Raw genomic sequence first — 25107 nt, 5'->3', positions numbered from 1 at the left:
TCTGGCTGCTTTCTCGAGTTGGGAAGTTGGGATAAACTGCTCACTGGTGAATCTCTAACCTTCTCTGATTAACCATGGCACTTAACTAGCTAATGGAGTTAAGTTTTTCCATTGATGACAATCCTAAATGTTCATTGGGGATTTTGCAATTGTACTGCCTTCAATATGGATCAGACTCTTGTTGGAGATTCTGTATATTGTTTAGTGCGACTGTTGTCACTGATTTGCCCCAAACCTGATGTGTATGCATGTTGCTGAATAAAAAGCCTTGTTAGAGCCAGGTGAGCAGGTAGCAACTTCCTCAAATGCAGAAGCATATATTGGAACAAGAACCTTTGATATTTTGATACAAAGTCTGTGATGTTTTATGCCCTAAGGGAATTATTTTATGACATCCAGCTGAGAGCAATTTATGGAAAGGAGCCTGATTTTAGCAGACTAGTTCATTTTAAAAAGTTGAATGCACTTTTATCACTAGAACTACAATTGACCCAACAGAAACTGATAGATCTTCTGCTCAGTTGTAGAATGAATGTGTGCTCTTTCTAAGGGAACTAGTTTGAGGAAAAGGAACATCTTTTCTCTAGATGGTTAATTGTACGAATTTGGTTGTCTTGGATTGGCTTTAAGTTGTAAGAAACTAAAATTATTAAAGTAATAATGTATAAATAGTAACCCAGAAGCAAAATGCTGGAAATTTGAAAATGGAACAAGCTCACTTGGCCCATGGCAGCATTAGTGGGAAGGTACAAGAGTTTAAAATTTCAGGTCTTGATCTTTCGCCTGGAACATTAATTCTCTCTCTCTCTGCATAGAATGCCTCATCTGAATTCCAAGCATATTCTTATAGCGTATGGAGCTGCTCTACAATTCCCTTCTTCATGTCTGCTTCCCTTCCCCCATGGAAGTCACTGTTGCAGACATAACACCTGGTATCTGTACACTGCTTGAGTTATCGCAACCACTTTGACCATGGAACCGTTTCAAGGTGGCTTAATTTTGTGAATGCAAAATTGGAAAATTTAATGTAAATACAATGTAAATAGTTTGGCTCTTACCAAATTTGATGTCCTTCAATAACTCAGTAGTCACAATGCTGAACATAAATCTTGGAGAGCCATATTAGTTACCATATTTGATATTAAAATCTGGGAGAGAAGCTTTGAGTGGGAAATCAAGTAACGTCTGTTATTTCTGAACTGAGGTAGCTCAGTTACCATTAACTCCGGTATTTGGAAGAGGACACTGAAAATTTCCTTGTTTATTAGGTGCTTTTGGTAAAATCTTTGTATGTGACTACTTGGATTGAAAACTGTCATGCTAATCTAAGAACTAAATTATCCAGCAGGAGTCATGGTCTTGGTGAGGAATCTCATCTCAAAAGTATTTGGGGCACAAGGGGATGGAATCAAGTACAGTACTTAATTTCCAAAGCTGTTATGTTCTATCATGAACCACTTCAGAGCAACTAACATGAATGAATGAGGGATAACAAATTTGTGCTAACTTATCAATAAGGGAATATTGATTGGGATAACTGTTGCTGGCACGGCCAGCATTTCTTAGCCATCCTTAAACGAGAATATTGGTGAGTCACCTGCGCTACTGTAGTCTGTCAGCTGAAGGTATTCTAATAGAGCCAATTCTAATTGGGTAGAAATTTTGAAGAAGTTAGATCTAAAGATGTTGAAGGGACAGTTTAAGGAGCTGTATTTGTAAAAGTAATTTCCACTAAATTAGAAAATTACGTATAATGATGTTGAATTAGCATTTGGCTAGTTATAAGCAGTCAGCCAAAATAAACTTTGGCAGCACACTTCATGCATTTTCTGTAGAACTGTGCAAACAATTAGCAGGTAAGTGAGAAGAAACATTTGAAGAGGTATGGACAGGAAAGTTAAGAGAGCTAAGGGCCAAACATGGGCAAATGGGATTAGATTAGATTGGAATCTTGGTCAGCACAGACAAGTTGGGCCAGTATAACTATGAATCTCAAGTAGAGTTTAGAAATCCACTGATTGCCTTTCAGATCTATTTAGAAAGTGCTCTAGAAATTTCAATTATAAATTTATAAACTTTCATGGGTATCATGCATTATCCACACCTTTACCCTTTAGACAGGGGAGGGAGGTGTGTCTATACATTCATCACTTGCTGAAAGTTGTACCCTTATGTAAAATGTATCTGAAATCCAATTTTTAAAACGGACAGCATTGTAGTAACAACTCCCACTTCTCTGAAGGAGGATCTTCCACACAGACACAATCCACCCAGTCCTTTTCTGATCTTTAGTATTTTGTTTTAGCTCAGCTGTTGTTAGAACTATCTGCAGGTGATGCATGCAGTCTTCAATATTCCAGTTAATTGGATTGGTGCAGATTAATGTTTAAGTGTCTGTGGAAGACGCTTTGTGGAGAAATGAGTTATGAATGTGAGTAACGATCCCTTTTGTATATGAATTGGGTTACAACTAACATTGAAATTAGGAGGATATTAAGTATGATTTTTATTTTTAAATTACGCAGACTTAGAATTTCTGTGACTTGTGCTGAACACAGGTGGTGAACTTTAATGAATAGGAAGAGTATTTGATCTTGAAAAGCAGTGGTTTAGGTTGTGCAAGCTTGCCTTAATAGCTAAAGAAATTCCCACCTTGATAACATTGTTAGAAGCTGTATGACCTTTGCGACTGTGAATTGCATTTGAGTATAGTTTCCATTTTGATAGCTCTCAGTAACTAGACAATGGCTAATGAGTAAACACTGGTGTTACAAAAGGATATTATTGAGAATCATAGAAAATAGGAATGGGTAGGTCATTTGATACATGCCTGTACTGTCAGGTACAATCAAAGCTGATCATCTGTTTCTGTACTATTATTCCTACTCTCTCTTCATAACCCTTAATGCTTTTTGCAATTCATCTATCTCCAGTTGTGATCTTGTCAAGGTCCTGTGTAACTCTAGCAAAACATCCTTGCTCTGTTACTCGGATTGCTGTGAAGGCAATTTGCCTCTTAACTGCTTGCTGTATCTGCATGTTTGCTTCCAGTGACTGCTCTACAAAGACACAAGTCTCCGTTTGTTACTGTCAGGTACAATCAAAGCTGATCATCTGTTTCTGTACTATTATTCCTACTCTCTCTTCATAACCCTTAATGCTTTTTGCAATTCATCTATCTCCAGTTGTGATCTTGTCAAGGTCCTGTGTAACTCTAGCAAAACATCCTTGCTCTGTTACTCGGATTGCTGTGAAGGCAATTTGCCTCTTAACTGCTTGCTGTATCTGCATGTTTGCTTCCAGTGACTGCTCTACAAAGACACAAGTCTCCGTTTGTTTTTGCATATTAACATTTTCCGATCTAATACAATTTAAATGTGCTCCCTTTGTGTTTTTCTGATCAAAGTGGATGACTTCAAGTATAACCACATTTGTACTGCATCTATCATGCATTTACTCCTTGCTCAATCTGTTGGTCACATTGAAGTCTTTACATCCTTCTCATAATTCATAACCACACCGAGTTTGATATTATTTGCAAACCTGGGAATATTACTCTCATCCAAATCATTCCAGTGTATTATAAACACATGTGGTCCAAGCACTGATGACTGCTGTACCCTGCTCGTTCCTGCCTGTCATCTTGAAGACACAATTAGTGCTTTTGTTTCCTGCCTTTCAGCCAACTTTCAATCCTTGCCAATGCATTACTCTGATTCCATATGTTTTAATTTTGCACAGTAACCCATTACATAGGACATAATTGGAGGATTTATGAAAATCTAAATACAGCGCATGTATTGTTTTCCATAATAATCTACTAGTTTACATCATCAAAGCTGCAGTAAGTTTATCAAATTAGTATGTGCTTAGTAGAAATCAATGATGACTTTGTCTAATCCTGTTAATATTTTCCAAGTGTCCTGTTATCTTGTCCTTCGATAACCTCCAGTGTATTTTCTCCATTACTGATGTTAAGATAACTGGTCTGTGTTTCCTGTTTGTGAATAATGAATTTGCATTTGCCACCAGCTAATCTGCAGGAATGATTCCATAATCACAACACTTCTGGAAAATGATAACCGATCTATCCACAGCTACCTCCTTTTACTACTTTGGGATTAAAAATCATCAGGCAGTGGGGGGAGAACTTGGTTATAAGTTCTCCAGCAGTATTTTCATTAATTATCTTTAGTTTCTTGCGTTCATTGGATTGTTGGTTTTGTAATATTTCTGGAGAATTACTTGTGTTCTCTTAGCTGAAGCCAGAACCAAAGCATTAATTGCTCTGCCATTTCCTGTTCCCCATAATGAATTCTTGTATTACTTTCAACATTATTGCAGAAGTTTTTACTGTCATTTGTTTCCTGCAAGTTTACTCTTCTACTTTATTTTTGCTCTCAATTTGCTTCTCCTGAAATGTAAATTGCTCCCAATCTTAAGGTTTGCTACTTACTCTGGCAATCTTCTGATTCATAATTACATCCTTCACTTTTGTTAGCTGTGGTTGGGTCAATTTTCCTTTTATATTTGTATGCTGGGTAAGAATATATACCACATATTGCAGATGTTATTATGCATTGCATTTGGTATATCCATTGGGATGTTTGCATGATGTCTCTGTTCTTTGGTGCAATGAAAATCATGTTAACTTGGTTATCATTTGGATTAATGATTCTTGCCTTTAGTTCAGTTAACCCCCGACATTCTTGACCTATCTCATTTTAAGGAGATTTCTTGACCAATGTCTTTCATTGCTAGAGTTAGCACAAAAATATTCAATTGCCTTTTACATGACAATTCTTCAAAAGCTCAAACTCAAATGATGCCTCATCTATTGAGTCTCGAGAGAAAGCATTTCATTCCTGGACCTGGAACAAGAGAGAATTGTTTGCTAGTCAGTATCTTTCACCTAATTTCTTCTAACTGCAGATGTTTCCAGAGCATTCATTGATAATCTGGTTTCAATTTGTGTTTAAGTAGGGATTTTACATTCAAGGGGGCACATTTTATATCAGAAGATTTGATTCTTCATTTTTGCATATATGCAAATCATAACAGGATAATGTCCCTGTGATTTCTGTTTTTTTTATATAGTTTATAATCTTCAACCTTGCATAGTTTGCATTCTGCTTTCCTATTTTCAGGGCATTGTCCTGGACCGTGCCCTGCCCCACCACTTTGGTATTGAGGCAGATGTGGAAGAAGTTGATGAATATGGAGTACTGCTAGTTTTACTTATTAAATGGTAATCTGTGGATATTCATTTTATCCAGATGTGCATCATACTCCTTTCGGAGTGAGCAATTTGATTTTTGGTTGCTGCGGTATAATAGACTAAACAAATGATGTACTTTCTCAGAATTACACTGTTAACTTTCTGTGCAAGTTTGTTTTACTGCTTTTAGTATGCAAAGGTTGAACAAAGGAAAAAGCTATGCACGTCTATAACAGAAATGGTTTTCAATTTGGCCTCTAATTCAAAACTACAAGTCTGATCCATACTGATTTTATTAACCTTTTTGTAGTTACATTTGGTTTCTTGCTGTTGACTTGTTAGTGCAGCTCCTCATGGGGTTGGGGGACAGAAGAAAGAAAAGGTCATGTAGGGAAGAGTGGCGAGAGATCATTTAAGAACTTGTGAAATTTTCTTGGTAAGAATAGTATCCCATTTGTTGTAATCCTTCACTCCCCCCATATTCTATTTGTTCAAGGAATCTGAGCTGCTTTGCACAAATACATATTTCAAAGAAAGAAGACAGCGTACTTACGATATGTCGAGTGGACTTTTTTTTTAAAAAATGCCACTACCAGTCACGCTCAAGCCAGTGCAAAGTGGTAAAGTTGGTCACTGGTCATTATTTTGTGACCAATTGGTCATTGTTGTTGTATACAACCTACACCTTTATTCTTTTTGCTAAAGTTCTGTATACTTTTGTGCAAGTTTGGTTCTTAAGTGAGCTTGTATTAAGATGCTCTCAATAGATGCTATTGCTTAAGCATAAGGGCATCTGGTTTGTTTTCTTTCCAAAAGAGCAACAATTCTGTAGTTCAACAGTGACCTACAAGCCAAAATCAACATAACTAGTGTTTAGTTGTAATGGAGAATCAAAAACCTGAATGTGCATTCTAATGAAGAATTTGTATCTTCCTGTTGAAAATTATTTTGTACTGTAATTGATATTTTATCATTTAGTTACTGTGGAAATGAGAAACATTATTTGTTTTGTCGATGCATCAACTTGGGTTTGTGTTAACACCTTGGAAGCCGCAGGATTAAATACCGACCAACAAAGCAACACTTTTAAAATGCAGTTCTTCTTGATTTTTGACAGATACCAGTTGGCGCTCAGAGGCTACGTTTCGTTTCGCTGTTGAACGGTTTAGTAGGCTTAGTGAGTCTGTATTAAGCTCTCCTTGTTTTGTGCGAAATTTGCCATGGAAAATTATGGTAATGCCTCGCTTCCATCCTGATCGGCCTCATCAAAAGAGTGTTGGATTTTTCCTGCAATGCAATGCTGAGTCTGATTCTACGTAAGTAAAATTTTAACTCTTTATGTGAGTGGCTTATAAAGAATCAACTCACTTTATCCTCTACCCTGAGGAAAAAGTAAGCATGTACAAACAAGACAGAGCTCCTGTATCTATAAAGACTTAAATTATGAAAATAAATTCATTAGCTCTCTAAAGGGGACTGTATGATAGGTGACTGACTAAACCTATTTTATTGTCCAATACAAAGCTATATGGGATATTATGAATTTAGGTTGCTTGAATAGAATGTGTCAGGATCTTAATCTGCAAGTGATTTAATTTGAATTGGGTTGAGAAGGCAGCTTCCTGTATCTGAAAGCCATGGTGCTAGCCACAGATCAGTAAATCCTTCCAGTTTGGTACGATTTCACTCAAGGGTTGCGGTCTTCGCAGACTGAGCCTGCATTCAATTGCCCATCACCAATTGCTCTTGACAAGTTGGTGATGAGCTGCCTCCTTGAACTGCTGTAGTCCTTGAGGTGTGCATGTACCCACAATGCTGTTTGTGAGAATGTTCCAGGATTTTGAAACAGCGATGGTAACGGATATCCAAGTCAGGATGGTGTGTGACTTGGAGGGCAACTTCCAGGTGGTGCTGGTGTTTTCATGCTTTTGCTGCCCTTGTCCTAGCTTGTAGAGAATTTTGGTTTGGAAGGTGCTGTCTATGGAGTCTTGGTGAGTTGCGTTGGTGGTTGAGTGAGGAATGGTTCAGCCTCTTAATTGTTAGTTTAGTATCGTACTTCGCTTCCATATCCTTCATTTAAAAATCTGAATTCCTATCTTGTTATGCAACTGGATACTGATGTAACAAGGTATTTTATTCTTAACCTGGATACATTATGTTCAGTTTTGTAAAGAGAAAACGTATTTCCTTGTGTTCCTTTCTATAGGTCATGGTCCTGTCATGCGCAAGCTGTGTTGAAGATTATTAACTACAAAGATGAAGAGAAGTCTTTCAGTCGAAGGATTAGTCACCTTTTCTTTCACAAAGAAAATGATTGGGGTTTCTCTAATTTTATGACGTGGAGTGTAAGTGCTGAAAAATTTATTTCAATCAAATTTTCTGATTTTGTAATCGAAGTCAAACTGCAAATTTGGAATGATAGTCTTCATTTCTCTATTTCAAAATTGCTGCAGGAAAGTGAGAGTGAATATGCAGGGATGTGACTAAACATTTAGTGTTTTTAAAAAAAAAAGCTCTACAGTGGAGCAAGGCATGTTACCATCAACCCACAATACTGAATTCTTTCTTGAATGTTGTCAAATGATCTTAAATTTGCTGCTAATCCGAAACTCATTTGGCAAGCTTCCTATCTAATCCAGGGTTGTCCATGTTTCCAGGTACCTGTCATGGTCTTGCTGGAGTGAGGTCTTTGATCCTTTCCAACTGAGCCATCTGGAACCTGATTCATTTCCTGCTACTGTTTTGCCAAGCAGCTAGAAAAGGACTTGTCAAGAGGATTGCATAGTTGGATTCAGTGCATGTGACGACTCGAGTGGTCGAATAGCCAAAGCATCCATTTTGTCAATCCAGCAAGATCGAAACATGGACAATCCTGCATTGCAAAGGAGGCTTACCAAATGAGTTACAGATCAGCATCAAATTTAAGATCCCTTGACAATATTCAAGAAAAAGTAATTCAACATTGGGCTGATTTTTGTGGTCAGTGGCAAAGCAACACTGCTTGCTCCTGACCTCAATCTGCTTATAAAGATCTAGCAAACTCTGGTGTGGATTTTACCCCTTATTTGTTGCAGTCAAGCGCCAGTTTTTGTGGATCTCTGGTGTCCAGCAATAGTGATGCAATCAAGCAGGTTCAGCAAACAGTCATTTAGAAGAATTCTCACAGCAAATCAAGAAGTAAAAAGTACAGTTTTTAACCAACTTTTTAAACGTTTTACAGAGCTGAAATAAAGATTGGAACATGCACACAAGATTAAGGTAGAAATTGAAATATCATGAACTGATTTTTTCAATTTAAACAGCTATGGAATTTTGAAATTTGTGGGAATGATGAACCAAACATGGTGTCCTAATACCAGTTTTAGTAGTAGTTGAGGCTTAGTCTGCAATTTTAAACTCATATTTCAAAGATGTTATGCTGAGCTGCTTGAAGTATTTTCATGGCAAAGATATGAAGTTCTCACCAATTCAGTGATTTCTACACACTTTGCTAGAGGAGGCCGCAATAGCATGCGTTGAGTAGGAACAGGAGGTTGTCGACACCAGTTTCAAGACTTGCATTATGCACATGCAAATACACAAGTTATTGCCCCATTTACTCTATAATGGTGGGCACTGAAAGCCTTGTGGTGACACAATGGTTATTTCTTAGCATGAATTCTGAGCCATTGTTAATTCACGAGACTTGAGAAATGGCTTTTGAGAGCTGGTAATAGCACTGCCCTAAATTGGAAGAGGTGCTGCCAGGCTTCCCCTTTGATTCATTGATTTTTAGATCATTCTTTCTCTTAAAGTGCAGGTCATCTTTATTAATATGAAAGAGTTAAATATTTAGATTTTAATACTATTTATCCGTCAGTGTTCGATGTCTGGTTATATTCAGTGCCTCTTCCTCAATTGCACAGCCTTCAAGGATATTTGCTGTACTACAGGAATTGTTTAGGAAGCTGCTATTCTCCTTCCTAAATATTATTAATTCCCATCTGATTAGTCTGCAGTTTGTATTATTTAAAGTTGTAATGTGCATCCTAATGAAAATTGTAATGCAGAGAGAATATTGTGGCTATTATTGCTTATGGTGTCCAGTTATGTTGGGACTCCAAATGTTTTCAATTTCTTCACACTTTTCTGAATTATTCTGTTTTAGGAATTTATTCATTTGCATTATTTTTGCGTACTCTTTATTTGATGCAAACAGAGACCTATAATCAAATCTACTTAAAATTTTAACTTAAAATTTAAGTGATATTGGAAACAATTTCCTGTCATTTCCATCCTCCCCGGGAAAGAAAAGTCCTTGCATCTATGTTTAGATTTGGTCTTTAATTGGGCCTAATTCTCTTGGTAAATTTCTGTCTACGTTTTTCAGCTTCTGAGGTCATGGTGTTGCTATGATATTGTTTGCATAGTTGATATTTGCCTGGAATCGTACCATTGTAGTTTAGGTGAGTTATAAATCATTGAGAGTTGAAGAACATGTCCATTGATTTTTAACAAAGGCATTCCACAAGATCATTTTAAAAATTAAGAAATAGAGAGCAGGAAGTTATAAATAAATATTGGGTCATTTGCTACATTGTGTTGCAAATACCTAGTATGTTCCTAAATTCTGGCCTCATTATTAAGCCTGACTACTTTAACAATTTATCAGTTATAATATTTGAACAAGCAATGGAATGAAATTTTTAATTGAATAGTTAGTTAAAAGCTTATTTAAAATCTCTTTAGGAAGCAACTGATGCTGAAAAAGGTTTCATAGAAGATGACAAGGTTACTTTTGAAGTCTTTGTTCAGGCTGATGCACCACATGGTGTGGCGTAAGTATTAGCATTATCCTATGTTTAGTGTTCTAGAAGTTGATTAATGGCGAGACATTTACATGAATAGTCAATGATAAAGTACATTTTGCATAAAGCAGCATTAAATCATGATTTTTCAGCTTCTTGCTGATGAAACTGGGAGGTAAAATGGGAAAACCTGCTTAACAATGTCCTTGAGCCTCCTGAGAGGCATGAAATCTTAAATTGGAAGCTGCTGAATTTATGCACACACTTTTGCAAAATCTACAAACTAATGTATTATTTTTAAAAATGTCATTCAAGGTGGGATTCTAAGAAGCACACAGGCTATGTAGGATTGAAGAACCAAGGAGCAACTTGTTACATGAATAGTTTATTGCAGACATTGTTCTTCACCAATCAACTACGAAAGGTAACATGGATATCACTGCACAGAAATCTGGAGATAAATTATTGGATGGATACAGTGGTCTACTGTGATTATAATTTCTTTCTGAATATATGATCTAAATACTAAGAATTAAGCTTGCAAGTATTAGTGCCCAGGCAGTTACATTTTGTATGATTTTGCTGTGGTAGACCACATTTTATTGGATCAGGAATAATATTAGCCACACCTTCTGTCTAATCAGTTATGGAAACTGCGAGGGTATGTTAAATAAGGATGAGATTTGGCTTGGCTATGATGCTCATGAAGATGAGGTTCCAAGACGCTGAGGAGGCCTACTTTAGGTGGTGAATCTGCACCATATCCTATGAGGCTTTTTGCCTAGGCTTTTTCTCCTTCAGCTTTTTTTTTGGTATAGTTGAAATATTTTATCATTTCTTTGGGTTATTCCAAGTGGTGCACAGAATACTGTGGAGATGTATTGGTAAATCAAAAAAAAATTGCAGATACTGGAAATCTGAAATCTAAAGAATGCTGGAAACACTCAGCAGGTCAGGCAACGTTCAAAGAAAGAGAAGTGGTTAATGTTCCAGGTCAAGATCCTTTGGAAGAAAACGGGTTACAGTTCCAAGAAGGTGGGGGATGGATATATAGAATAAAGGGAATATCACTGATGGGGTGAGGCCAAATGAGTTAATGTAGCAGTTGGGTTCAAGTTATGAATAAGGTGGCAGACAATCGGAAGGTCGGGTTCACTTCTGAGGAGTGAATGATTACATTCATGATTTGGTGTCTTGGGTTGGTGGTCACCAAAATGGCCATTGCTGCCTTGAGTGCCTGTCTTTTGGGTAAATGGACATTTCCATCTCTGACTGCAAATTAGACAAATGAAGGTGTGACATTTTGCAATGCTACTTCATGTAATTCAAATTTCACACTTTTTTTTGTTATCATAGACTACCACTTGCATGCACTAAACTTGCAAGTGTGGAGGTTGTTTAAGGAATCCTTGCATGGGGCTCTGGATGAGTTTGTCCCATTGAGGCAGGGTAAGGATGGTAGAGTGAAGGAACAGTGGCTGACACGAGATGTAGAATATCTTGTCAAGAGGAAGAAAGAAGCTTACCTAAGGTTTAGAAAGCATGGCTCAGACAGGGCTCTGGAGAGTTACAAGGTAGCCAGGAGGGAGCTTAAGAATGGACTTAGGAGAGCCAGAAGGGGGCATGAGAAGTCCTTGGCAAGTAGGATCAAGGAAAACCCCAAGGCCTTCTACACATATGTGAAGAATATGAGGATAGAACTGATCAGGGATAAAAGAGGAAATGTGGCTGGAGTTGGAAGAAGTAGGGGAGGTCCTTAATGAATACTTTGCTTCGGTATTCACCAGAGAGACCTTGACGTTTGTGAGGATGGTGTACGACAGACTGATATGCTAGGGCATGTCGATGTGAGGAAAGAGGATGTGCTGGAACTATTGAAAGACATTAGGGTAGATGAGTCACCGGGGGCCAGACGGGTATATCCAAGGTTATTACAGGAAGCTAGGGAAGAGATTGCTGTGCCTTTGGTGACGATCTTTGCGTCCTCACTGGCCACAGGAGTAGTGCAGGATGATTAGAGGGTGGCAAATGTCCTTCCTTTGTTTAAGAAAGGAAGTAGGGATAACACTGGAAATTATAGACCAGTGAGTCTTTCTTCAGTGGTGGGCAAATTACTGGAGAAGATTCTTACAGACAGGATTTATGGGCATTTGGAGAAGCATAGGCTGATTAGGGACAGTCAGTATGGCTTTGTGAGGGGTAGGTCATGCCTCATGAGCCTGACTGAATTCTTTGAGGATGTGACAAAGCACATTGATGAAGGTAGAGCAGTGGATGTGGTGTACATGGGTTTTAGTAAGGCATTTGATAAGGTTCCTCATGGAAGGCTCATTCAGAAAGTCAGGAGGCATGGGATCCAGGGAAACTTGACTGTGGATTCAAAATTGGCTTGCCCATAGAAGACAGGGTGGTGGTAGATGGAGAGTGTTCTGCCTGGAGGTCGGTGACCAGTGGTGTTCCACAGGGATCTGTTGTTGTGATTTTTTTTTATAAATGACTTGGATGAGAATGTTGAAGGGTGGGTTAGTAGGTTTGCTGATGATACAAAGGTTGGTGATGTTGTGGATAGTGTAGAAGGTTGCTGTAGATTACAACAGGATATTGATAGAATGCAGAGCTGGGCTGAGAAGTGGCAGATGGAGTTCAATCCAGATAAGTGTGAAGTGATACACTTCAGGAGATCAAATTCGAAGGCAGAATAAAAGGTTAATGGCAGGACTCTTAGCAGTGTGGAGGAACAGAGGGATCTTGGGGTCCATGTCCATAGATCCCTCGAGGTTGCCATGCAGGTCGATAGGGTTGTTAAGAAGGTGAATGGAGTGTTGGCCTTCATTAGTTGGGGTATTGAGTTCAAGAGCCGCGAGGTGATGTTGCAGCTCTATAGAACTCTGGTCAGACCACACTGTATTGTGTCCAGTTCTGGTCGCCTCATTATAGAAAGGATGTGGAAGCTTTAGCGAGGGTACAGAGGGGATTTACCAGGATGTTGCCTGGATTGGAGAGCATGTCTTATGAGGATAGGTTGAGCGAGCTAGAGCTTTTCTCTTTGGAACGAAGGAGGATGAGAGGTGACTTGATAGAGGTCTACAAGATGATAAGAGGCATAGATTTGAGTGGACAGTCAGAGACTTTTTCCCAGGGTGACAATGGCTAACACGAGGGGACATAATTTTAAGGTGATTGGAGGAAGGTATAAGGGGGATGTCAGGGGTAAGTTTTTTTTCCAGAGTGGTGGGTATGTGGAACACACTGCCGGCAGAGGTTGTGGGGGCAGATACATTAGGGACATTTAAGAAACTCTTATATAGACACATGAATGACAGAAAAGTAGGGGGCTATGTGGGAGGGAGGGGTTAGATAGATCTTGGAGCAGGATAAAATGTCGGCACAACATTGTGGTCTGAAGGGCCTATACTGTGCTGTAGTGTTTATGCTTTCTCCAATAAAATTTCTAAATTGCTGTGATAAAATTTTTGTTCACCATTTTCTTTTAGTACACTACTTCCAATAATATTTTACCTCGTTTGTTTTGTTATCATAGGCTGTCTATATGATGCCAACAGAAGGGGATGATTCATCCAAAAGTGTCCCTTTAGCATTGCAAAGGGTGTTCTATGAGTTGCAACACAGTGATAAACCTGTTGGAACTAAGAAACTGACAAAGTCTTTTGGGTAAGTGGGAACTTTGTACATCCATGGGAGAAAAATATTACCTTATTTACCTTTTTATGGGTTCCAACTGCATTTTTGTATTATTTATTCTGCCATATGTCATTTTACATTTTGATAAGATTTTCCCCAGCCTTTGGACAAATAGATTATAGGTGATATAATGATTAATTATGTTATTCCAACACAATCACAAATAACTTGTTTAAAATGCATCTTGGTGTTTTTTGCGCATTTTCCATGTTGATTTGTGACAGCATGACGGTAAAAGCTTGCGTGAATTACTTATTTCCATCTGACTGTAGATTAGACAACTATTGTGATATGATTTGCAAGTAGAAGTTACTACTTTCTGTAATCAAGGTTTCATTGTCCATTCTGAAACATTGAATGTTTTGTGATGACCAACAGTTTGAATTAGCCTTCTAGGGAAAATTTGTGCATACTTGATGAATTTAAAGTTCACCTCAGAACATTAGATTATTACAGTTCATATATGGTAGTATCCTAAATGAATGAATTTTCTCACGCAGCTGGGAAACACTAGACAGTTTTATGCAACATGACGTCCAGGAACTCTGCAGGGTGGTAAGTTTTTTGTTCCCTCCTTATAAATTCAACGTTTGCATTTGTGGCATTTAAGAATATTGATCCTATAGTGTTTAATTCAGTAACAACATCCCAGGTTGCAAGTATAAGTTTTTTTTTCAAACTACTCCTGATTTCAAAAATGGTCCCCTTTGTAGAAACATGAGCATGATTAGACCAATCGAAGCCTCATGCCTGCTCTGCTGATCCAGTGTTATACTCAACACCATTTTCCTGCTCTCTATACACTTAACTTCCTAATAGTTTGAGCATCTTGGTCTCCACCTTGAATATATTTGGTGACTGGACAGCTCTGAGATAAAGAATTCCAAACATTCACCACCTTCAGAAGTTCCTCCTCCTCTCCATCTTAAGTGGGTGACCGCTCATTCTAAAACTGGTCTGTACTTCCATTACTGTAAGCATCTCGGCATCCAACCTAACAATTCCCCTCTAGAATCTTGGATGTTTCAAGAAACGTGTTTTCTTTCATTCTAACTCCAGAGTAGGAGCCCAAGCTGCTCAATCTTCATTTGTCAACCCTTAATCCCAGGAAATAATGGTGAACCTTATTTGCATTGCTTCCAATTCAAGTGGATCTTTCCTTAAATATGGAGGCCAAAACTGTTCACAGAACTGCAGGAATGTTTTAATCGGTACCCTGTGAGGTTGCATTAAATGTTCCCTCTTTTCAAAAAAAAAAGTTTGCATGCATGGTGATGGAGGACAACATTCCATTAGATGTGCTAATTAATTACTGTATCTGCTTGCTAACTTAAATGTTATGTTCTCAGACCATAGGTTCCTTTATCACAATATTTTTATATTCTCGCTCCATTTAAATTAGGTTTTCACATTCTTCTGAAGTGGATAACCTCAATTTTGTGTTAAATAAAAATGATTTGTTTGTAATCTCAAATTATTTTAAAACTTCATGCTTAGAGCTTGTAATTTTTTCTTCTGGAATATTGCAGTAATTGGACTAATCTTAATTATTATTTAGAAACTATACAGAAAATACATGTAAAGTAACTTGCAACCTAAGTTGATATCCTGGATGTCCAAATGAAATGTTGGATATGTGGTAGCAACTACATTGTTAACTACTCCTATCATATCTTGAATATTGGTGCAAACAATTTCTTCTACATGGTTTATTCCTCTGTGTTGGAAATGGGTGTGAAATATTCCAGTTGGTAGCAGCAGGATTTCAGCAAATAATGTAGACACTTGAACAATGAAATACAATTGTACACATCTGCTTTCCATGACCAGCTAGATGTCTTTGTTTGCTGAGGGCTGCTGATGGCGAAAGTAGGTTACTGCAATATTAATGGAGACATGAGACTTCAGATCTGGAATCTAGAGCAATAAACAATATGCTGGAGGAGCTCGGCGGGTCAGGCAGTGTCTGTGGAGGGAAGTGGACGGTTGACATTTAGGGTCAAGCCCCTTCATCTGGACTGGTCAGATGAAGGCTCTCAATCCGAAACATCAACTGTCCATTTCCCTCCATGAGTGCAGCCTGACCCTAAGTTTCTCCAGCAATTTGTTTGTTACTGCAGCAATAATTGGTCAAGCAACTTTGATTTTCAAAACCCTGCTGACTTTAACATATGCAGTAGGTAGCAAGGTTCTGTATGGCTAAGGGTAAGCAAAGTATCTTTAAATCATTCTAAATTGAACTGTTTCAATGCTGTTATAAGCAGTCACTCCTGTGAAAAGTAATGTCACAAGGTCATCAATACCCATGGCAAACTTAATAGTATATTTGCATCATTTAGTAATCATTATGATTGAAGAATCAAGGGAACGTGCCTGCATTTGAACTGTTTGGCTGGTGGCAAGGCACTGTGGCACTGTCGATTTGTGGAACTAGCCATGGTCCTGGTTAATACATTTTTGGTTTGATTTGTTCAAAACTTTAGTTTGTTTTTAAAAAAAATATATAAATCTGACAATGGAATTCAACTTTTTTTTTCAGCTACTTGATAATGTGGAGAATAAAATGAAAGGAACCTGTGTAGAGGGAACTATTCCAAAATTATTCAGAGGGAAAATGGTGGTAAGTGCCTTTCGAATTACTCAGTTTAGATTGATTTTTATTGATTTTGATATCAATGAACATTTTTACTTTTTATTTTTAGTCATATATTCAATGCAAGCATGTGGAGTATCGATCTGAGAGAATAGAAGATTACTATGATATTCAACTCAGTATAAAGGGAAAGAAAAACAGTGAGTACAACTATTATTTGTATATTTAACTATTTTGAATTGCAGCAAATTAAGTCTCTTGTTTTTTGTTCCACAGTATTTGAATCTTTCAAAGATTATGTGGCAGTGGAACAGCTGGATGGGGATAACAAATATGATGCTGGAGAGCATGGTTTACAGGTATATTTTTGGCATTGATGTACAGTATCAGGAAGCATCAGTCATTTCAGCAAATATTATATAGCTATATTGTGTGGAGATACCACTAAACATGCTAAGTGAATTCAAATTAATGTAGACAAGTTCTGTTATCCTAACAATTCACTTTAAACATTCAAATTTTCTTTAAAAACTATTTAATGTATAAATTTTGGCAAGCATTTCCAGTTTTCAGTCTGAACTTGAATCAAAATTTAACCATTTCAATTGCAGAAGCTTGCATTGTGTGAGTCAAATTTGACTTTTCAGTTTTCATTCCATATAAAACTGGAACCAAATATTAACTGTGGCACAACTGCAGTGTTATCTGCTTTTGTTTTCTTGGGTCTTGACCAAGGCAAATTTATAAGTGCCTCTATCAGGTCCCTGTTTCCAGTAGCTCCCGTCTTTGATCTTTTGTTGCTCTTGTAAATCTGTTGCAGTAGTTAACTCAAGTATCTGCATTTACTATTATGATCACTCCAAAACTTGTAAAAGGCAGTTTTTCCTATTTGTAAAACTGTTAAAGTTCCCAACTACATCTGGTGAAACTTTTACTGGGGTCCAATCTAAGTCCTGTACATTGACATTCCTTGTGCATCTGAGACATCACTCTGTTCTTGTCTTAAAGGACATTTGATCTTGCGTGTATAGGCTAATATTTACCTACTGTTCACAGGATGCAGAAAAAGGTGTGAAGTTTCTTACCTTTCCACCAGTGTTGCATCTTCAGCTTATGCGCTTCATGTATGACCCACAGACTGATCAGAATATTAAGATAAATGACAGGTAAGCAAACTTTGGAAACATTGTGCCTTGGTATTGGGAAATTTATTTCATAACTTAAACTAGTACAGTTTGTTTCAACATGATTCAAACGTGAATTTTGGTTTTAATTGGCTTCTCTACTTTGTGGCAATATGTGGCTAAATATAGTTTTGATTTGGGTCTATGCAACCTAAGCGCACATAAATAAAATATTATGTCAAATACAGTGAAAAATAAATGCAGAAGATTGTTCTGAGCAGTATCAATTTAATTAGTTTTAGCTTCTAAATTGCACATGCACGCTGCTCTCTGTGGTTTCTAAGTTTAGTTTTCAAATTAACTCATTTACTGGACATTGACTACAAAATAGCAGGTGCATTTCCTTTCCAGTGCTCATAGCTGCAGCCATGAAAATTGTGTTCCAGGATTCCATCAAGCTTGTGAAACTGTTGATCACTAATAATTTGAGAGGTGTAGGATTGCTGCTACTCATTGCCATCCTTGCATATGAGAGGTCAGGTACATTAGATTGAGGTCACAAAAGAATCTGGACAGAAATTATATTAACCTTGCAGTAAATTATTCCTGCACCCCATTGAGTCTTTGGTAAATGAATTTTTGCCTGTTAGAAATGTAGTTTGTGTGATTGGAATGCATTGGTTATCAAATTTTACATGAGAAATCTATTTTAAAAAAGTCCATGCCAAGTATGTAGAACATCAGAGGAAAGAATTGTCCCAAGGAAATTTGAATCTGTCAAATTAATGTATTTATTTCAGAATAATATGCTACTTACCACGGGTAAAATTCCTTGAAGGATGACTGAGTTGTTACTGCAGGTTTGTTTCAGAAATAATTTGTGGATAAATATAAAAATGAAGGCTGCTTGCATTCATTAGTGAGCTGTGAAAAAGCAATATATATTTTTGAGTAGCCACAAAGTGCAAGGAAGTCCCATTTCATCACAGTTCAACTTCAGAATGCATAGCCACTTGGTTAACTTTAAAATGACAACAAATGAGCAGAATTTAACTTGGTGAGATTTATTTTCAAATTCATTTTTGGGAGTTGGGCATCACTGGTGAGAGCAGTGTTTATTGCCCATTCCTAATTGCTTTTGATAAGATGGTGATGAGCTACCTTTTGAACCATTGCAGTCCTCCTGGTGAAGATATTCCCACAGTGCTATTGGGTAGGCAGTTGCAGGACTTTGAAAATGAAGGACTGGCAAAATAATATTTGGTGTCAGGGTGGTGGCAAATTAATCTACCGACCAGTGCATCTTTGAGATGTGGGAGCAAACTGGAGTAACCAGAGGAAACTTGTGCGTCACAGGAAGAATGTGCAAACTCCACACAGGTGCCACAGGTTAGGACTGAAGCCAAACTGCTGGCACTGTAAGGCAGCAGTTCTGCAGCTGTTCAATTCACCTTATGCGTGCTGCACTACAAAAAATGAGCAGTTTTCTTCTCTTTGAAGGATAACTTTTTTGCTTTTTTTTCAGATTTGAATTTCCTGAGCATTTGCCCTTGGATGAATTCCTTCAGAAACCTGACCCAAAGGATTCTGCTAATTACATACTACATGCAGTGCTGGTACACAGTGGAGATAATCATGGTGGGCACTATGTAGTCTATCTCAACCCCAAGGGTGATGGTAAAGTGAGTATACTTTATATTTTAAAACAAAAAGCGTAGCAACTGTGCATGATGGGTGTATTCTTGACAAAGCTGAAGTAACAAAGTATTGGATAAAATGTTGAATTCATGTAGGGACTTGGGGAACCAATTCTCTTTCAAGTAATTGATCACAATTTGATAACTAGTCTGAAAAGTTTGTTCTTTATTCATTTACTGGGGACATTTTTTCTAGATTACTTGATGGAAGAATCATTAATCAGTATAACAGATCTGCTGCCATCTGCTACAGCAACTTGAATTTTACATTTGTTTCATTGTGGATGATTTTTAAAAGTAGGGATGAACAGTTTCAGTAAACAAGTTGCATATGCCAACATGTAATATTTCATGATGCCATGCCACTTTGAAACATTAATTTTGTTGAATGTTTTGATAAGTACCAGTGATTGGGCTTTGAACTGCAACTTTACCTCTAAGCTTTTTCAATTATTTTAAATTTCACATTCACTTAAGTTCTTCATCTTGAATTTGGCTTTCCTCAAACGATAAGAGGAATAAATGTGGGAATGTAGGATTGTCTTAAGATTTTATTTTAATCTTTGTATTAGTGTATAAAGCTACTTGCTGTTTCATTAAAAATGGTTACTATTTCAAACCTTCAAAAGATGAATTTCCTTTTTCAGTTTCAAATAATTTGGTTTAGTATGGGTGCTTGTTTTAAGATGTGCTTTCTGGTGGCTCATCAAAGCTATAGATGAGCGTAGTTTACTCTTAATTGTGCTTGCTTTCTTGACCAGGCAGTCTGTAGCTTGGTACTTAAAATTTATTACTCTCCTTTCACTTCATTTCATTTGCTTTACATGTATCCTATAATAATGCATGATATGTATATGTGTAATATCAAAACTTGTCTTTTTTTAAAAAAAACAAGTGTTAATGTTTCAGTTGGTTGACCTTGCATCAGAATGGGGGGGAGGAGAGATCATTCAAATATGAAGTCCCAGAGTAGGGGTAGGGAGAGGGGGCCAAGGGTGGGGGATACAGTGGGAATGTCTGTGATAGGATGGGAAGTAAAGAGGCAGAATGATACGCATGGTCTTGGTACTGGCAGAAAGATGCTGGTGAAGGTTTGCTATCATCTGTCTGGAGGAAATATACTTGAATGAAGATGGAGAGGGAATGGAAGAATAATGCTGCAACTTTGAGATACAAATTGTAAAAGAAAAAGCACTGCGGATGGTGGAAAAAATAGTTAAGACAGAATACTCGGGCCAGGCAGCATCTGTGGAGGAAGAAATGGGGTTAACCTTTCGGCTTTTGGTAAGTAGCTAGAAACTCCGATATCTGAAATTGTTGAATCCAGTGTTAAGACCTGAAAGCATGAAAGTAGCTGTTCCTTGGGTGACATTGGGCTTTGTTGGAATTGTGCAGCAGGACAAGGCCAGAGGTTAGAGTGGGAGTTGGGTGGAGAATTGAAGTGACAAGCAGCTGGAAGCTCATGGTCGTTCTTGCACTGAACAAAGGTGTTCCCTGAAGCAGTTACTTGATCTGGTTGGTATCACCAATGTTGAAGAGGCTACATCATGGGCTCTGCATTAGAAGAGATGCAAATGAATCCTGGCTTCATTTGCAAAACGTGTTTACATTCTTGTATGGTGGGGAGGAAAGAGACAAAAGCAAGTGCTGCATCTCTGGTTGTATGGGAAGGGCCTGTGAGAAGGGGAGTGAATGTTAATGGAAATGGAAGGGTGAACCAGAGCATCCTGGAGGAAGTCCCTTTGAAATGCTGGGAAGCAATGGGATGATGTCTTGTGGCAGCATATCAGAATCGGGTTTATTATCACTGCTATATGTTGTGAAATTTGTTTTGCAGCAGCAATACATTGCAAGACATAAATTACTGTAACTTATTGAAATAAATAGTGCAAAAGAGGAATAACAAGGTAGTTTTCATGGACCGTTCAGAAATTTGATGGTGGAGGGGAAGAAGCTGTTCCTGAAACATTGAGTGTGGGTCTTCAGGCTCCTGTATCTCCTCCCCAATGGTGGTAACAACAAGAGGGCATCTCCCAGATGGGGAGAGTCCTTAATGATGGATGCCATCTTCTTGAAGCACTACCTCTTGAAGATGGCAAGGAGGGTTGTGCCCATGATGGTGCTGGCTGAGTCCACAACCCTCTGCAGCCTCTTTTGATCCTGTACATTTGAGCCTCCATACCAGGCAGTGATGCAACCGGTCAGAATGCTCTCTACCATACACTGTAGAAATTTGCAAGAGTCTTTGGTGACATACCAAATCTCTTCAAACTCCTAATGAAGTAGAGCCGCTGGCATGCCACCTTAGTGATTGTATCAATGTGTTGGGCCCAAGATAGTTCCTCTGAGATGTTGATGCCCAGGAACTTGAAAGCTGCTCACCCTTTCTGCCTCTGACCTCTCAATGAAGACTGGTGTGTGTTCTATCGACTTCCCCTTCCTGAAATCCACGGTCAATTCCTTGATCTTGCTGATGTTGAGTGCGAGGTTGTTGTGACACCACTCAGCCAGCTGATCTGTTTCACTCCTGTCTACCGCCTCATCGACATCTGAGATTCTGCCAACAACGGTGGTGTCATCAGTGAATTTATAGATGGTGTTTGAGCTGTGCCTAGACACACAGACGTGAGAGTAGAGCAGTGGGCTAAGTACACATCCTCGGTGTGCCTGTGTTGATTGTCAGAGAGGAGGAGATGTTACCACCGATCCGCACTGACTGTGGTGTCCCGATAAGTCAAGGATCCAGTTGCAGAGGGAGGTACAGAGGCCCAGGTTTTGAAGCTTGTTGATTAGTACTGAGGGATGATGGTGTTGAACGCTGAACTGTAATCAATAAACAGCAGCTTGATGTATGTATTGCTGAAGGTATTGGAAATTAGAGGATCATATGTTGGCACTTGTTTCAGTTGGGAAGAGAGAGCAAGAGTAACAGAAATTGAATTCAGCAAGCCTTTCCAGTCTTTCTTTTGTATCTGACCAGTTCTGATGAAAGGTTGTCCATCTGAAACGTGAACCCTGTTGTGCTCGCTGTGGTTACTGCAGGGTCTGAGTAGTTCTAGCTTCATTTGTTTCAGATGTCCAGAATCTGGAGTGTTTTGTTTCTCTTGCTTTTTTTTGAGTTCCACAGTTATCTTTCTCTCTTCCCTGTTTTCATTCCTGGCTTTCGTATCCGGTGAAAATTCATTGATTTGAAATGTTAACTGTTTTCTCTCCACATATGCTGCCTGACCTGAATATTTCCATCAATCTATTTTTACTTCTGGATACTTGCAGTCACTTTAGAGCATTTCAATTAACTCAATTTGAAGAAATAACTTTAGTCATGTTCTGTTTTTAATTAAAACTATAACATGTCTTGGGCTAAAATGAGATATTTAATTCTTTTTCTCAAGTGGTGTAAATTCGATGACGACGTTGTATCAAGGTGTACAAAAGAAGAAGCAATTGAACACAACTACGGCGGTCATGATGATGATTTATCTGTGCGACACTGCACCAATGCCTACATGTTGGTGTACATCAGGGAATCAAAACTAAGTAAGCAAAATCCGACTGCTCTCTGAAATGTCTTTGTGGTATCTGTGATCCTGCCTTTTGAGTATATCTTTAAGAGTGCATATTTGCCACCAGACTTGAGCCATCTGTTCTCAGACCCAGACATGAATTCGTGTCACGTATGTGCAGTGGGATTGGCCAATTTAAAGAATGGTTATCCAGTAAATCTACAGGGGTATTATAAAGGTTTGAACTGTCCATCTACGTAACCCTTAGAGACTTGACACACACATAACAAATTAGGGTAAATTGTATGCACATTGGCATGAAGAGCAAATCCCTTTCAATGTTTATTTGCGTAGTTTTCTCTATCAAACCAATGGCTCATTCATCTTCAAGTGGTGTTAGTGGAGTCAAATCCAAAGAAAAGTGTCTTCTTCAGACCACTATTTGGAATATTATCAACACATTCAGTTCACTTTGGAGTATTTGCAAATTCACTCATTTGACTGCAAAATAATGAATGCATTTCAAGGAAGTTGCTGGCTGTAAAGCACTGAGTCAAACTTGGAATGCAAGGGGCAAATGGGTTGTAATAACTTTTATTGCTTTGAATATTTGGCCTATTTCAGGCTGTTGTAGGTTTTAGATAATGCATGTAAATACAGATATTCAAACAATTCTGTTTAAAGGTGAAGTTTTACAAGCAGTGACAGACCACAACATTCCACAACAACTGGTCGAGCGTCTTCAAGAAGAGAAGAGAGTGGAAGCTCAGAAGAGAAAGGAAAGGCAAGAGGCACACCTCTACATGCAAGTGCAGGTACTATTGCATTCATAGATCCATTTAATCCATGACAGCAAAAACCTTGCTGATGTGCATGACAAACACTGTATGTGCTCTATTTCGTGTGAGGAGTTTCTCTGAACTTCAAGGAATCAACCAATGTACCTGAAAATTGAATGTATGCAAAGTGGAATAAATCCCGGTTAGATTCTATTAGCTTTATGCTGCTTTTGTTGTGCCTCAAAGATTTATTTCACCCTTTCTATTTGTACATTTTCCAGATGAATAAAATTTGCTTCTATTTTAAAAATAATTGTCCATTGCATGTTTGCCCCACACTTAATTGAAAGCCGCTCAAGTCCTTTGCCCTAGTTGTGTGGAAAATTAGAGGAGTGGCACAGTCTATTGTCACCCTTGTCACTTGCATTTAAAGCCCCTTCTGATGCCGTTGTTTACCATTTCATGTTTTGTCTGATTTCTTGTGACTGAAGGCTGGGATGGTGTTCAGTTTTTCAGCAGTATACTAGATAAGTATGGAAGCCACTACTTAAATCTATTTCTAATTAACTTCTCCAGATTTACTTTATCCAGATTTCCATTAGAACTAAAAATTCACAGGCTTGTTTTGCTTTCACTCTTGGCATGTGTCAGCTCTGATGCCTGCTTGTACTTTGTCTTTTCTGCAGAGAAGGTGACAAGAATAAAGATGAAATGGCTATTTAATTTTGGCCTCCGCCCAGAGGTTTTTTTCTAAAGAATCCCGCATCCAATTTCATTTCATTAAAATTACAAATAAAATGTCAAGAAATGACATGGCTGAGATGAAGAAAAATGTAGATGTTTCTGTATCCAAAGTGAATGTGCAGCTAATTCCTGTGTTTTATTTCAGATAGTAACAGAAGACCAGTTCTGTGGACATCAGGGTAATGATATGTATGATGAAGAAAAAGTGAAATATACAGTGTTCAAAGTCCTCAAAAACTCCACACTTGCAGAATTTGTTCAGAATTTGTCGCAAACAATGGTGAATATTTTAGTATGAGATGCGGTTGATACTATGAACCAGAATGGTTTTTGCTGACTATAGATTGATTTGTTGTTTAATTGCCTAATTATCATTAAAATGTTCTAGTTATGTTTTTGAAACTACTCTGGATCACTACTGAAGGTATCCAGCATTGGCAAGTTGATAATTTCCTAATTTAGTTGCTCTGCTTCCGAGGTCTTGTCTTCAGCTATGGGGTGCTACATTCTAGAATTCCTTAAAATTCGACAATATTTTCACACAGGTACTTTTTAAGAGCTGTGCTTATGGTCACTTCTCCTAATATTTCCTTACATACCACTTTCAAATAATGCTCCCACAAAGTGGTTTGCATCAGATTCTGCTACATTGACTTGGGGTGCCATTGATATGACACATGTAGTACACATGCTCACATGCTCTTGGGGTCCATGTGTAGTGAACCACCAACTTTAAATGTTAAATAGGGCCTTATGGGATTTTGGCAAAATAATAATGGGGGGGATAAAAAGTAAATTACTAAGCTTGGAAAGGATAGCAAATCTGATTTGGATGGTAGAGTTCAGTTATTTGTAAGTTATAATCTAAGAAACCTTAAGTTGCTGATGTGGATTTTGTAGATGGGGCGTACAGGACTTTGGATGGGGTATATTGGGTAATAAATCATAAAGACTACTTTG

General features: G+C 38.0%; 1 protein-coding gene across 5 annotated transcripts in view; it reads left to right on the top strand.

Annotated features, from left to right (window-relative positions):
* usp7 (ubiquitin specific peptidase 7 (herpes virus-associated)) overlaps positions 1 to 25107 on the top strand; it is a 67922-nt gene that overhangs the window by 21208 nt on the left and 21607 nt on the right. For 4 of the 5 annotated variants that reach the window (XM_052021424.1, XM_052021425.1, XM_052021423.1 and 1 more), the window contains exons 3-16: positions 6336 to 6534; positions 7425 to 7563; positions 9947 to 10035; positions 10321 to 10429; positions 13547 to 13677; positions 14208 to 14262; positions 16247 to 16327; positions 16410 to 16500; positions 16577 to 16659; positions 17357 to 17466; positions 18950 to 19106; positions 22514 to 22658; positions 23309 to 23439; positions 24293 to 24427. In XM_052021424.1, the coding sequence (XP_051877384.1) occupies positions 6336 to 6534; positions 7425 to 7563; positions 9947 to 10035; positions 10321 to 10429; positions 13547 to 13677; positions 14208 to 14262; positions 16247 to 16327; positions 16410 to 16500; positions 16577 to 16659; positions 17357 to 17466; positions 18950 to 19106; positions 22514 to 22658; positions 23309 to 23439; positions 24293 to 24427 (1655 nt within the window). Of the gene's footprint in view, positions 1 to 6335; positions 6535 to 7424; positions 7564 to 8312; positions 8477 to 9946; positions 10036 to 10320; positions 10430 to 13546; positions 13678 to 14207; positions 14263 to 16246; positions 16328 to 16409; positions 16501 to 16576; positions 16660 to 17356; positions 17467 to 18949; positions 19107 to 22513; positions 22659 to 23308; positions 23440 to 24292; positions 24428 to 25107 lie in introns of those variants that run through there. The other variant, XM_052021426.1, reaches the window with a different exon arrangement.

This window comes from Pristis pectinata, chromosome 8 (assembly GCF_009764475.1).
Source record: "Pristis pectinata isolate sPriPec2 chromosome 8, sPriPec2.1.pri, whole genome shotgun sequence".
NCBI lineage: Eukaryota > Metazoa > Chordata > Chondrichthyes > Rhinopristiformes > Pristidae > Pristis > Pristis pectinata.
The sequence above is the reverse complement of the archived record's forward strand: the minus strand, read 5'-3'. Positions and strand labels throughout refer to the sequence as shown.